We start from the raw sequence: 14692 nt of genomic DNA, 5'->3' as shown, positions 1-14692 counted from the left end.
TCCGCAGAAAATGTTGGTCGTAAATTAGCAAAAATGGAGGGGTTTACATGCACCGTTTTTTTCAGGACGCCCTGTAATATACTTTTACATTGCCTTATTAGGTTTTTTCAAATGGTTGGGCAGAAATAATTGTGTGGATTATTTTGTAGAACCTATCAAATTGTATTTCTATTGGTCCATCAAGTTCATGGTGCATATTGGCATTGCTAGCTTAATTCCTTGGGTTTTATCCTTGCCAATGTTGACATTTTGATCTGGCTTAGCTTGCTCCATGCCGATACCATTCAAGAATTCTTCATATAGCTTGCTTGTGTGCATTGGGGTGCATTGGGAGCATTGTCAACTGCATGTATATGAAAACTGTTTTACATCAATCAAGACAGAAGAATGACAGCAGAGCATACAAGCTTTATTTTATCATACATGTTGAATTCTAGGAACCACACTTTACTTCTTTTCAGCAATTTTTGCTCTTGATCACATTAATCCTTACAATCCCACCAACTCAAACTCCAGCACTTGGGTTTGTTGGAATCTGTTGGAGTGAGTACTGCACTAGTAAACAGATTATGCTTTACATGGGGTTAGGCATACCACCAATAATCAGAGTCCAACAGTTTGGGTGTAGATGTAGAGTTTACCACATGGTGTTGGAATTTGTAAGAGTGAGGAATAGAAGGTTCTTATGGTGGGACATATAGGGGAAATTTTTGGGAGAATTGTGCCTTTGATGATACAAGCATGGCATTTGGCACACAGTTAGAGTATGTCATGAGAAAGATATTTGGCTATAGGGCCATTGCAGATTTGTCCATTGAAAAAATATAGGTAGAATAACATACAATTTTCACATTTTTCAAAATGGCTGCCATTGCTTGTTATTCCACTTATATTGTTCAAAGGACAAATCTATGATGGCCGTATAGCCAAATATCTTTCTCATGACATACTCTGACTAAGTACCAAATTCCACGCTTGTATCATTAAAGGCACAATCCCATCACCTATCGACCGCACTACTAATAAATCACTCAAGGGGGTGAGGGTTAAAGCAGAACCATACAGCCACATGCTGACATGTTTCAGCTGCAAACCTGCAGTTATTCATTGCAAATGCTTATGCTGAGATCATGTCATTTTAACGACGGCGCTCATTAGACCTGCTTCATAAATCCTTCATAAAGTGAATGATGGACTAAAAACTGTCAACTTAAATCAGTCAATCATGAGCTGTTTTCATGTGTTCCTGTAGTATTTGCTAATCTGAGGTTCAGACATTAACGTGTTGAATGTTTGATACATGTATATCATAGCATGTCAGTTTTATGCAGCCCTGAGCGCCAGCTGATCAGAGTGGTTTTTAGCGGCTGTGACATCATTTCGATCAGAAATGTGGACTAAGCTGTGGATTGGTCAATTTGGATGCCACGTTTTTGTAATACAACAACGGGTTACAGAAGACCCGATACTGTGCATCAGTCAGTGGCCATGAATTCGTCACCATTTGACGAAGCGACTAAGCGTGAAAACGGTGACGAATCGATTGCTCAATTGCTTTGACAGAACCAGCAGGCACCACCCACATCAAGGAGAAGACATGCGGATGCTCGGCGGATGGAAACGGTTTCATCTGCCCACCAAACGTCGGTGAACCAGAGCCTGATCATCTAAAGGTCATCACCAGCGATATACTGCTAGATATCAGTGGGAGGAATGTGTCGGAGTATCTGCTGTATACCACCGATAAATTCAGGCTGAAAAGGTGAGATTTGAAAGTAGCTTGAATAGAGAAATTGATGATCATTTACTTGTGCTCACTGTTGGTACAGGCTAATTAGCCTTTATAAAGGTATGTGGGACAATTTGCTTTCTTGCATTTTGTTTGTTTCCAATAAAAACACACTCAAAATCCAAGTTTCAGCTCAGTGGATATAACACTTTTCGAGTAAACACCGAAATACCATGCACAATCTTTTCATCATGAAACCCGTTTCGTCTATAGTACTCTTTTATTTCCAAAAATCAGTCAATTGACTGATCGTTGGAAATCACCTACATATCTTGGTTTCTTCTAAAATGACAGCAAGCCAAATGGCGTAATTTCATACTTTCAATAATGCAAGTAAGCTTTTTGATAAAAATTTGGGATAAATGCAACTGATTCTATATGTACGTCGGCTATATGCACAAACCGTTATATACGTTCAGGCATGTAACTTTTCCTCGGATCAGCTGATTTCCTCTTTTTTCACTTCCCATGTGTGCCATTGAAAATAGAAAAACACTGTACAAAGTCTGGGAAAGATTTGAATTTCCTCTTTTCTGTGACTTCCCAGTTGCATGCCTGATACGTTGGAGAAGGGCAAAACCTAATATTGATTAATATTGATTCTATATACCTTTAAAGAATCCCTGAACCAACCATAAAGGAGATAATTTGGTGGGTGAAGTTTCATTTCTTTTATGTGTGGAATGTTGACAGGTATGGAGGTTTGTCCTTTGGGAATGTGCGGACGTTTGTACCAGCCAAGTATGGTAACATTGTACCTGACACATACCGTATGATTGCGGTCAGGAACGCAGCAATCGTAAGTGGACAGTTTTAGATTGAGTCATCCGTTTTGTCCAGCAAAGTATAAGACCAGTGTTGCTTTTTTGTATTTTTTATTATTATTAATTATTTCTGGTAATGAAACCAAGGATTCCTCAAAAGCGCCCTAGGCACTGTAGCTCGCAAGCCTGAGGAAACCTGTAGAGAGAAGACAATGTGAAGAAACGACAGTTTTAGAGGTGAGAGGAAAACCCCAGAAGAATATTCTGGGGAAAATCCACGGAATTAAGCAGGCACTGAAAACCCAAACCACAAAATATTGGCCCAGGCAGGATTCGAACCAAAAAAAAAAGAATTTTGCATTCTTTATTTTTGAGATTGCCAACCTGCCAAGCTGGCCTGGCTTATTTTAATCCAACAGAACAGCAGGTACAACAATAAGTGACAAAACCAGGAATTTCCTTTTGTTTAAATTTGTGTTGAAATTATTTGGGCTACACATGAAGCTAACTTTGTAAAGCGGTTTTGAAATATGCAATGCTGTTAACTCTCGCAGGTTTGTGGAATATAAAATACCAATAACAAGTAAATGATGACAAAAGAATAATTTGTAAAATTTGATGTAACAATATAACGATTGTATTGATTTGATTTATTTTGTTGAATTCAAATTCCACATAATGATAATGTTGATTTTGATTTCAGTTATATTGTTGATTGGAACGATTATGTTGATTGGACATATTTTGTTGACTTGACTGATTTCGTTGATTTTACTTATTATGTTGATATGATATATTTTCGGTGATTTGACTTTTTATTGTTGATTTGACTTTTTGTCCCACAGGCTTGGTTCAGTCATAAAGGCTATCATTCTGTACCCACCTACATCAACGTCCTAAACAATGCCATCTTAAGAGCGAACCTTGACCCAGATATCCATGGCAACCCGTCTGCTTATGGAATCACTGTCATCAACCACCCAGTCAATAAGACAGGATGGCAGCTGGAAGAGGAGTTTGTGTGAGTTTTATGACTGCATTCAAATTTACATCAAGTAGGGAAAATGATAAGAAATTGACATTCATTATCGGTTTCTCTTCAGTGATGCTGGGGTGGTACTTTCTCCATTATGAGTTAATTGTGTATTTGAAAACATTTTAATTCTCAAGTATTTGTGACTGTTATGTTTTTGTCTTTGAACTTAACTCGGTTGCTTGAAGGGGACATACAACATTTGCTTTTGTTGTAATTTTCAGAAATAGATGAATATGGGGGATTAGTGTTTTATAGCAATATTGTTACACTGACTTGTTTGAAGTTTTGCGTTCGTAGATGCTAGAAAAACTAAGAAAAACAATCATGTTCTTGTAGTCAGGTTCCCTGACCCCACTTAAATTGATATGGAGCAATGTATAGACGTCAGGGAATAATAAGGTCAGGGAACCAGTCTAGAAGGCTTGTACCTGTTCATAGATGTGTAATCGATTGCAAACAAAATTCTGACTAGCTAAATATGGTAACTGGCAGTATTTGAAAAAAGCCAGTTTTTCCAAACACTGGTCGTTGTCCAAACAGCGTTGGAAATTGATACAAAAATACCACTTTTCTTGAAAATGTCAGCACACCAGGTGTCACGATTTTACAGGATGTTTTAGACTCTCATTTTTAATGTTTTCATCTTTTCCATGTATTTCCCCAAAATTGTCCCCATTTTGTTTTAGAGTATATAATCTTTGAAATTCTGAAATAATAAAACTAAAACATCAATTGTAAGGCACACATTGTTTTCTATAAAGTTGCTTTGTAACGTAAACCCTCAACTGTCTGTCCGTAAGTCAGATAGACTATAGACAATTTGACATACATTTTACATTTTATTTCTTGCAGTAATCGTCAATCGACCAACGTTCTGATCGCCATCTTCATCATCGTTGCCATGTCGTTTGTGCCCGCCGGGTTTGTTGTCTTCCTGGTTATTGAGCGCTCAACGAAAGCCAAACATCTGCAGTTTGTGAGTGGTATGAGACCCGTCGTCTATTGGACCTCCAACTTCATCTGGGACATGGTAAGACAATGTCAAGTAAAATGCCCAGGTAAAATCCCTGTCATCTCAAGATTGTTCTCATCTTCACACATTGATCCACGTAGCTTACTTATTATCATCAATATATTGTTTCCTGATTGTCGTATTATTTAAGTTTCTTTTATGTTCTTAATTTTTTCCCCAATTTTTGTTATCCATATATGGCATATTTATTATGTAGCCCCCCAAAAATTTTGTCTAGCCCCCCCAAAATAAATTCCGTAAAAAAAAAAAAAATTGCATTAGCAAAAAGAAGGATTGTGATGTACATGCGAACGGTCTCCCCCTAAAGAAGAAATAGCCGTGACAAGGGTGCATTAGTTAATATAGTGTGAATGATTTTAGGATGTTATTGGCGCTCCCCATTGAAAATATGGCATGAGCCCCCCCCCCCCCTCCCTCCCCCCCACCTATTGTTTTTCGGAGGCCTAAGTGTCTGGAAAAAAAACCCGGTCAACATTTCAGCACGCCTCCCTGAACAAATTCTGGATCCACCGTGCTAGCCCCCCCAAAATATTGGTTCTAGAACCGCGCCTGATGTGTAGCTGATTGGAGGTACGCAACATTTTAATTATTTCCTGGCATTTAAACAAACAAAAAGCTTTTTTTTGGGGGGGGGGGGAGGGGAATGGTCCCGGATCCGCCAATGGTTGTATCCTGATCTTGATAATATTTGATTTTCCATTGCACTCCTAAATTCTCCCTTCTTTCCCTGTTATTCCTATCTAGATGGCATACTTGTTACCAGCAATGTGTTGAATCCTGATCCTGATAATATTTGATTTTCCATTGCACTCCTAAATTCTCCATTCTTTTCCTGTTATTCCTATCTAGATGGCATACTTGCTACCAGCGACGTGCTGTATCCTGATTCTCATATTATTTGACGTTCCTGCCTATTCTTCCCATACCAATCTGCCTGGTGTTGTGACACTCTTTCTTCTCTATGGGTGAGTTGGAAAGAAAAACCTTCATATAAAAACCAAATAATGAGAACTACAGTGTAAAGGATATTGCTCTATTGTCTCAGTGCCAATATTCATGGAGTAGTAAGACACCGGACTCTGGGTGAATCATAGGAATTTACAAATGTCTATGTTACTCAATATGAGTGTGCTCGACTACTCCCCCCGCACTTACTCGTGCCTTTAAATCGGGGAAAGTTGCACATGTGCAATACGTGAGAGAAAACAAACGATGATGAACAATCGATTGGCATACGCGGCCATGATGAACAATTTTTAAACGTTTAAATATCGGAGCCCCTTTTAAAGTGGATTGGTTTTATATAATTGAATTGAAGGTGACATACTTGACTGAAGCCATGCTGCTTCAGACACACTGTTAACAAAATGTGTCAAATTTCTGCCCATCGTCCATTAGTTTTTTAACTTCCCACCGCTGGCGCATTGCCGGATTTGGCACTCATGTTTTAGCATGGCCTTATAAGATACTTACCCAAGAAACCAGCTCATCGGGTCGGTTTATACTTGGGCCAGGATCGAGCAAGCGCGAGATTTCACGTGAGAGTGACATCGAATGCAGTCGCGCTTGCACAAGTAAGCGCCATGTCAACCAGTGTAATTATTTTAATATTTTGTGTCTTTCTCATCAGGTTTTCCATGACACCCATCATGTACCCAGCATCCTTCTTGTTCTCTGAGTCCAGCTCAGCGTATGTTACCTTGATCGTCTTGAATCTCTTCACGGGAGTTACGTCAATCATCACAACGTTCATCCTTGAAATCTTCAACAATGACGAGGTCGGTTACATCGAAATATTCACTCTATCTATACTTTTTTAAATAAAAAAAAAAAAAAATATTATAATGCGTATATAGCGCTTTCCATTGCTTCAACAATCTCAAAAGGCTTAAACAATAAGCCTCTGTACTGATGACGTAAAACTTTGTTTACATGTGTGCTTTCCTATGGTGCTCAGTGGACCGTGGGCCCCCACTGGCTCCATAGGAAAGTGCACATGTAAACAAAGTGTGATGTCATCAGTACAGAGGCTTATTACTCCCCCGTTCATCAGGCCGGTGATATTAGCACAAATTCCGTCCTTTACCCTCACAGGTACCCATTTATACTCCTGGGTGGAGAGAGGCAACTGTAGTTAAGTGTCTTGCCCAAGGGCACAAACACCATGTTCCTGGCAGGGTTTGAACCCACGCACCACCGTACATGAGTCAAACACTGTAATCACTGGACCAGGGCATCCTACATTCTTCTGGCATTTTTAACTTAATGTTCTTGCCTAGTTCAACATAGTCTTAATAATATTTAAATCAGGATCTTTCTCATTGTAGTAATTCTTGTCCTGATTGGTTTTAATATAAAATTGAGATTGACAAGGTGCTGTCAATTTGTTTATTTCTTTTGCATAGGATTTGGCAAGTCTGTACACTGAGCTGGACAAACTGTTCCTACTGTTCCCCAACTACTGCCTAGGGAAAGCACTCATGGATCTATCCTTCAATGAGTACATGAATGAATACTACTACATGATTGGTAAGTTATCGTAAAGATCACAGCACTATTTTCGTAACTTTGGTATTTTCTGCTTCGTGCCATTCTTGTATGGCACTTTAACCTGTTATCTGTTGGGTTGTTTGTCATCTGTTACTGTCACTGTCAGTAGCGTAATGGGGGGGGGGGCGTGCAGAGTGGCAGATTGTAACGGAATCAAGATTGGTAACAAAATCGGGATGGTGATAGAAGTAAATCGGGACGGTGAAAATGGGTAACGGGACGGAAATTCTATTTTGCAACTCAATATTTTCCATTGATAGCCCTTTTTCACGAGTAACATTTTTCATAAGCAACCTTTTATCACGAGTGCCCTTGTTTTTACGTCCCACAAATGTCAGGCCGCTTTGAAGAGTGCCACCTAAAAGTTTCCAGTTTGAACAGCGCCCCCATTGGTAGAAGGTGTCTTGGTATGCAGGGCCCAAATGGAAACCAGTTTTAAACTGTTTGGGCATACCCGTAGGTAAAGAAATGGAATGAAGCTATTTGACTTGGTCCTGTTTGTGATTATTGCAGGAATGGAGGAGGAGATGCAGAGCCCGTATCAGTGGGCGTTGCTGTATCGTATCTTTGTCATCATGGGATGTGAAGGAATTGTTGCGTTTATCTTCACGTTACTCTGCGAGTGTCGCTTCTTCATCAAACCCAGGTAAGTGATCTGTGGAGATGATTCAGAGGTCAGAAACATGTGAGAAATATTCTCAAAACTTCTTTTACCTCTTTGTTATGTCATTGTATGACTCCTGAAGTTAGCTTATATAGATCCTTTGCGTTTCAGCCATCTTTGAGGCAGGTGCTTTTTGTTTTGAATAACAGAAAACACGTCAAAGATGAATACAAAGGGTTCATTTAGAGTTTCAACAAATTTTTTGTACCTCATTCTGACTAAATATGTATTCATATTAAAGAAAGGAATTGCTCAACAGATATGAATGCCATCATTTCTTCAAAATTATGGATTCACATCAATTTTTGTTTGATAACTGTTGTTGTTATATCGTGTGCTTGGATACTGTAATTTCATTGGTTGAGAACGACCATAATAATAATAATAATAATAAAATTGCATTTATTATACGCATATACCATAAAATGTTCAAATGCGCATCACAAAATCTGAACAGTAGCTAAAATATTAGAAATACGAATTTGAATTAAACATTAGTCTTAAATGTAAAACATCAGATATTTTAGAAAATACTGTCAAAACAATGAAACTTAAAATTAGAAAAACAAGACCTACATTTAAAATAGATGAAAGTAAAACCTTATACGAATGCCTTTGTAAAAAGAAGAAAAGTCTGTGTCCAGTGCTTGCGACTAAGCTGAGAACAGCATGCAGGCAATGCGAAACCACTCAGTCTCATGTAAGGCAGAAAAGCCTGCAGTTATCAAGAGTTTACTCCACACTGATTCAATTTAATTCTTGCAAAGTAAGTTACAATCATTTATCTTTTCGGCATGAAAAAACAAAACAGTTGTTGACTGCTGTGATGTGGGATATGCCGCAAAAATGGCATATCCCACATCACTGTAGTCGACAAGTGCAAATTATCCACTTTTTGGTATTTGCTTGCTGAGTCTTTGACAGAAGGTTTAATGGATTTCAAATATTGTTCCTCTTTAGACGGAAGAAGTCCTCCAAGTATTCCCTGTTGGATGATTCAGATATCGATGAAGACGTCATAGAAGAGAGAGACCGAGTCTTGAGTGGTCTGGCTAAGAATGATGCGTTGTGCATCAAACAGCTCTCCAAGGTACAGAAATATAACATCTTAGTCTTATTTTATTTTTTATATATTTTTTTTTTTTTAACTGGGCAGCCCATTCAGTGGGATCCTCTGGTCACCCATGTGTCCCAGTAAAGAGAAGACAATGTGAAGAAATTACAGTTTTTAGATGTGGGAGGAAAACCCTAGAAAAAAATTTCTTGGCAAAACCCACGGAATCAAGTAGGGACTGAAAACCCAATCCACATACTGGCCTGGGCGGGATTCAAACCCGGGTCACAGAGGGGGGAGGCGAGGAAAGTACCGCTACGCCAACCTGACTTCCCCTCAGAACAAACTGAAGATAAGTCTAATAGAATTGAAAGGATAATTCAAATAGAGGTGAAACTTTAAAAGTGGAATGTGCAAGTAGTTATTTTAGTCATCCAGTGATGTGAAGTACAGAGAATTCGTGCTGAATGAAATTTTGTTCACAAGGTGTGTTTTATGTGTGATATTTTTTGTTTATCTAGATGTACAAGACAAAGCGTTTTGGGTCTCATCTGGCTGTGGATGGACTGTGTCTTGGTGTACCCCAAGGCGAGGTAAGATTTTTGTGTTAGTTTCTATTGCACACTAGATGCCACATCCGAGTGTTTCCTCTTTGTCTTACCACTCTCTCTCTCTCTGTTTCTATAATAGATTCTTTTAAAACTCATGTTAAAGGTACTATACAACATTTGCAAATATCAACAAATGTAACTGCCAAATTATTAGGAAATACCTTACTGGACTGTAAGTGGATAATAGTCTCAAGCATCCTGTAAAATCATGGCACCTGGTGTGCTGTCATTTTCTTGAAAAGTTGAATTTTTGTATCAATTTCCAACAACAATTGAAATTGAAAAACAGCTAATTATCTCATTACACCTGTCTTGTTTTAATTGCTAGTGTTTTGGTCTGCTGGGTGTGAATGGAGCTGGGAAGACCACGACCTTCAAGATGTTGACAGGGGATGAGTCCATCACACAAGGAGATGCGTTCCTGAAAGGACACAGGTGAATAAGGAAACTAGTCACAACAATAATAATAATAATAAAGTGCTTATATAACGCTTTACACCAAAGGTCTCGAAGCGCTTTACAATTATTACCCCTGTTCATCAGGCCATGAGACCAGTTTCTGCAGCAGCTCCAGATCAGCGCATTCTGGTCTCTACCTTCACAGGGGTATCCGTTTATACTCCCAGGTGGAGAGAAGTGATTGTACTAGTAAAAGTGTCTTGCCCAAGAACACAAGCACCATGTTCCCCATCAGGGTTCAAACCCACATACTAAGGTACATGAGTCAAACACCGTAACCATTGGACCACAGCGCTCCGCTGACAATCAATCCATCGTTTTAATAATAATAATAATAACAGGTTCTTATATAGCGCTTTTAACTAAGATCAAAGCGCTTTACATTATTATTACCCCTAATCATTGGGCCAATTAAACATTCCAAATACCATCTCAGCTCGATGCTGCCTGTTAGGCGCAAGGAAGCTAATTCAATCACAATAACCATCACTGCCCTCATAGGTACCCATTTACTCCTGGGTGGAGAGAAGCAATGAGTGACAAAGTGCCTTGCTCAAGGGCACACGCACCATGACCCCGCCAGGACTCGAACCCACGACCTGCAGCTTTACCCACAGACCACGAATCAGTGCCCTTAACCACGAGGCCACAACACGCCACATAACTCATAACACGCCACATGACCACATAACTCATTGATTGACTTCTTCATAACAGTGAGCCAAATACTGCCTGAAACCACTGTCATACTTTGTGTCAACAGTTCTCATTGTGAATAGTGTAGAGATGGGGGCTTAATTACTGGGTGAACACAGCATGTTCCTGCTTATGGTTTTGACCAAAGTTTTGGGATGGTTGACTTTATATATTTTTAAAGATATTTTAATGATCCTATGTTCTAAAGGTTTGAAAACTTCAAAGTGTGACTTACAAGACTTTTAAAACGCACAAGGAATACAAGTGACTGATTTTCCATTTTGTCTTTGTTTTTGTCCTTTGCAGTGTGTATAAGGATATGCTGAAGGTGCAGCGTCTGATCGGTTACTGTCCTCAGTTTGATGCACTGTTTGATGAGTTGACAGCAAGAGAACACCTGACACTGTATGCCAGACTCAAAGGAATCCCAACAAGGCAACAAAAGAAGGTACAATTACAACATAGTCTCTCTGTAGGCAAGGCTTAAGCCAATCAATTATGACTTGACAGGTGGAAATCGGCCGGACAGGTGTTTTGTTTTATAAAGTGAAACCAAGAATTTGAAATATATCCCATTTTGAAAGTATAAAATAGAATTTTGGAAATGGTATTTTAAAACACTATCAACTGTGTAGACATGATGCCTTTTTAACAAAACAATTTTTTTTTATATGCAACATTTGCTTTTGCTGTAATTTTCAGAAATGGATGGATTTAGGGGTTAGTATTTTATAGCAAATATTGTCATGCTGACATGTTTAAAGTTTTGTGTTCATAGATGCTTGAAAAACCGAGAAAAAAAATGTTGTTCTTGTAGTCTGGTTCCCCGACCCGACTTCAGACGAAACGGAGCAATTTATAGACGTCGGGAATTGTCAGGTCAGGGAACCAGACTACCTGGCTTGCACCTGTTCACGGATGTGTAACTGATTGCTAACAAAATGTGGACGAAATAAATTTGGTAAATTGGGGGCAGTATTTGAAAGAAGTCAGTTTTTTCCAACGGTGGTCAGCCGACTATCATTGGAAATTGATTTAAAAATTCCACTTTTCTTGAAAATGCCGGCACACCAGGTGCCATGATTTCACAGGATGCTTGAGACTATTATTCACTTACAGTCAAGTAAGGCATTTCTGAATAATTTGGTAGGTTTGTTTTTTGATGTTTGCAAATGTTGTCTTTTACCTTTAATGACTACTTTTCATTTTGTAGGTTGTGGACTGGGCCGTACGCCGAGTGGCGCTCACTCAGTATGCAAATAAGCCGGCTGGAACCTACAGTGGAGGGAACAAACGCAAACTATCAACTGCTATAGCACTACTAGGCCATCCACCGGTCATCTTCATGGTCAGTTACCTAGCAACCAAGGACTCTGAAATTTCCATAGATCCTAAAACTTCAAGCCTCGACCCCTGATTGAGTTAATGGCGAAATATTTTGTCAGTGAGCTGTAAACAGAACAGTGGTTTTCCATAGCTGCCATTTTTGTAATCTTACTTAACGTTGCTTTTCAGTGATTGAGAGCACTGAAAAGGTATAAACAGACTGCTAGACATTCCGTGTAACAATTTTTTGGATTTGGTGGATTTGCTGTTTTGTTTCATTCAATTGAACTTACAGGGCGAGTCATAAAGAAAGTGACCCAATTAGAAACAATATTTTTTTAAAAAATATGTGGCTTGCTCCATTTCATAAAAATAACATAGGGATAAAGTACATGTTATTGACTAGTAACTGTGAAAATTTCACGTAATTTGCAGACTCTATTCCCAAGCTATGCCTATTTTAATAACAAGATCACAAAATTCAGCTGTCCACCACTGATCATTTACCATTCTACAAACTGATGAATACCCATTAAATACAACGAAACATGGACGTTTTCCCAACTCCATGAATGAAAGAAAACTTGCAACCAGACAAAAATCGCCAGCAATATTTCAGGGAAAAAAAAGAGTTGACTTGTTCCTCATTTTCAAAACACAAAATCTGACAGTATTGAAAAATAATGTTTCAGTCTTGACTCAACTGATTAAAATCTCATTTGTATTTGAATGCCTGTGTGTAATCTGTAATTCTGACTCAGCTCAATAGCTTTTAATGGCATTCCATGGACACAGCTATAAAATAGGTTATTTTTAATAGTAAAACATGCATATTCTGATAACATGGATCAATTTCAGTAATTTTTTTTTTTTTAGATGAGTGGAAGAACATGCTTTTTTACGACGAACTTCATTGGTGTATCAAATTTGATTGTTTTTTAAGAATAAAAATCATTAATCCAGGTCACTTTCTGTTTTACTCACCCTGTAGTATTTGCATGCATGTATTTTGCTGAGTTAAGGGTACCAAATGTAGGTCCTTTTTGCTTTGATGGGTTTATTTTAATTGTTAATTTATTCAGGATGAGCCAACAACTGGTATGGATCCGCACTCCCGACGATTTCTGTGGGATTTGATTCGTTCCATCACTCAAGAAGGCAGATCAGTCATCCTTACATCTCACAGGTAATTAACCCCATGCGCACTGGAAGCGGTCATGGCCGCGGCCGCTAATCCTCATTGGAATGCAGTTGCCAGCTGTGGCATGCCGTGGCGCTCGGCTAGTGGGTAGTTCCACAGCTGCTGCTTTTGTGCAGTCCCGCTACCACACAAAGGCTGTGCAGTCATGCGGGCCACTTGCTCTATGTGTGGAGGAATGTCCCCATTACACCCCGTCCTTAAGGGGTTAAGGATCATGCAAAGACCTGCTGCATCGTGGTGAACATGGGTGGATTGTAAATAAAGCACTCCTTGAAATGCCTTCAAATGAAGTGAGGTGACTTGATAGACCTTTATAAGGGTATGCCATCTTGAAAATCAAAGCGAGGCATATAACGCACACAAATAGTGTGTGCGGTGAACGAGTGACTCTCGCAAAGTTACAGTAGATTGACACTCTTATACATAGATGGAACTGAACTTTCCGTGTCTGAGTTTAATAGGCATCAGTAGCACCCCGCCGTCAGATCAGAGAAATAATCAAGAATTTATAATTTCACTTTTTTTATCTGCGGCTTTCTCTGAGCTGGCTTAAGCTAGTATGTTCCACTCTTGTGCATACACAAGATTGCTTTGTACGTCGGATCAGAGAAACAATCAGGAATTTATATTTTTACTGTTTTTATCCCAGGAAGGAATCAAAGTATATCCATGCAAAAGAGTGAGGAGCTAGCGCTCGAGTAGTTTACTATAACTCTATGATTAACATTCATTTTTATAGACAGAACACATGGCCGTTCTAGACCAATGAAATCACAGTATCGAAGGCACGATAAAACAAATTGCTTTATTCTATTGAAATTAATAACTTGCATCATAGTTTACTTTAGATGATGCAGTATCTTTCTGTATTTCTTCTTACAGTATGGAGGAATGTGAGGTCCTATGTACACGCTTAGCCATCATGGTCAACGGCAACCTACAATGTCTGGGCAGTGCACAACATCTGAGAAACAAGTTTGGTGACGGGTACTACGTCACTCTCAGGGTCAGGGGTCAGAACCCTGACCTACGACCTGTCAATAGATTCTTCATCGTGACCTTTCCGTTTGCCATACTGAAGGTAAGAAATGTCTTGAAAGTGGTGCGTCCTGGGTGTGTCGTGTCTTTTACAGCTGTTGCCAACACCAAACTATTTTTACACAATGAACAGGGCAAAAGCAAACTTTTCCTTATAAACCACTTCGTGTCAGGATTATTTTTGCCGAAAATGTTGTTTTTCGCAAAAGGCAAAATTTGTTCCAGCCAACTTCTGATATACAGCCAAACGCCACAAATACTGATTCGCAAGAGTAATTTCAACAGTATTTGTACGATATTTCATATGTTTTAATATTCCGGGGTGTGCACTGGAGCGTAAATTGTACAACAATAGGCCGTGCACAGCGTCCAATTCAAGATCAACACACGGTCCGCTTCCACAGACTTCACGGACTTTGTGTGTGTGTACACGACGGATTAGCATGTTTAGACGTCACCCAGAGGAGAGTC

At 39.1% G+C, this 14692-nt stretch overlaps 1 protein-coding gene across 4 annotated transcripts in view; it reads left to right on the top strand.

The window, feature by feature from the left end:
• Positions 1–14692, top strand: part of LOC119734636 (ATP-binding cassette sub-family A member 2-like) — a 72038-nt gene that overhangs the window by 53682 nt on the left and 3664 nt on the right. For all 4 annotated transcript variants that reach the window (XM_038208184.1, XM_038208182.1, XM_038208183.1 and 1 more), the window contains 15 exons: positions 1564–1762; positions 2483–2588; positions 3399–3574; positions 4442–4619; positions 5472–5587; positions 6253–6400; positions 7028–7151; positions 7686–7818; positions 8797–8926; positions 9412–9483; positions 9830–9936; positions 10963–11104; positions 11870–12004; positions 13065–13168; positions 14066–14264. In XM_038208184.1, the coding sequence (XP_038064112.1) occupies positions 1564–1762; positions 2483–2588; positions 3399–3574; positions 4442–4619; positions 5472–5587; positions 6253–6400; positions 7028–7151; positions 7686–7818; positions 8797–8926; positions 9412–9483; positions 9830–9936; positions 10963–11104; positions 11870–12004; positions 13065–13168; positions 14066–14264 (2069 nt within the window). The remainder of the gene's footprint in view (positions 1–1563; positions 1763–2482; positions 2589–3398; positions 3575–4441; positions 4620–5471; positions 5588–6252; positions 6401–7027; positions 7152–7685; positions 7819–8796; positions 8927–9411; positions 9484–9829; positions 9937–10962; positions 11105–11869; positions 12005–13064; positions 13169–14065; positions 14265–14692) is intronic.

This window comes from Patiria miniata, unplaced genomic scaffold, assembly GCF_015706575.1.
Source record: "Patiria miniata isolate m_02_andy unplaced genomic scaffold, ASM1570657v1 HiC_scaffold_27, whole genome shotgun sequence".
In the NCBI taxonomy this organism is placed as follows: domain Eukaryota; kingdom Metazoa; phylum Echinodermata; class Asteroidea; order Valvatida; family Asterinidae; genus Patiria; species Patiria miniata.
This window is presented reverse-complemented; position numbering and strand designations above follow the sequence as displayed.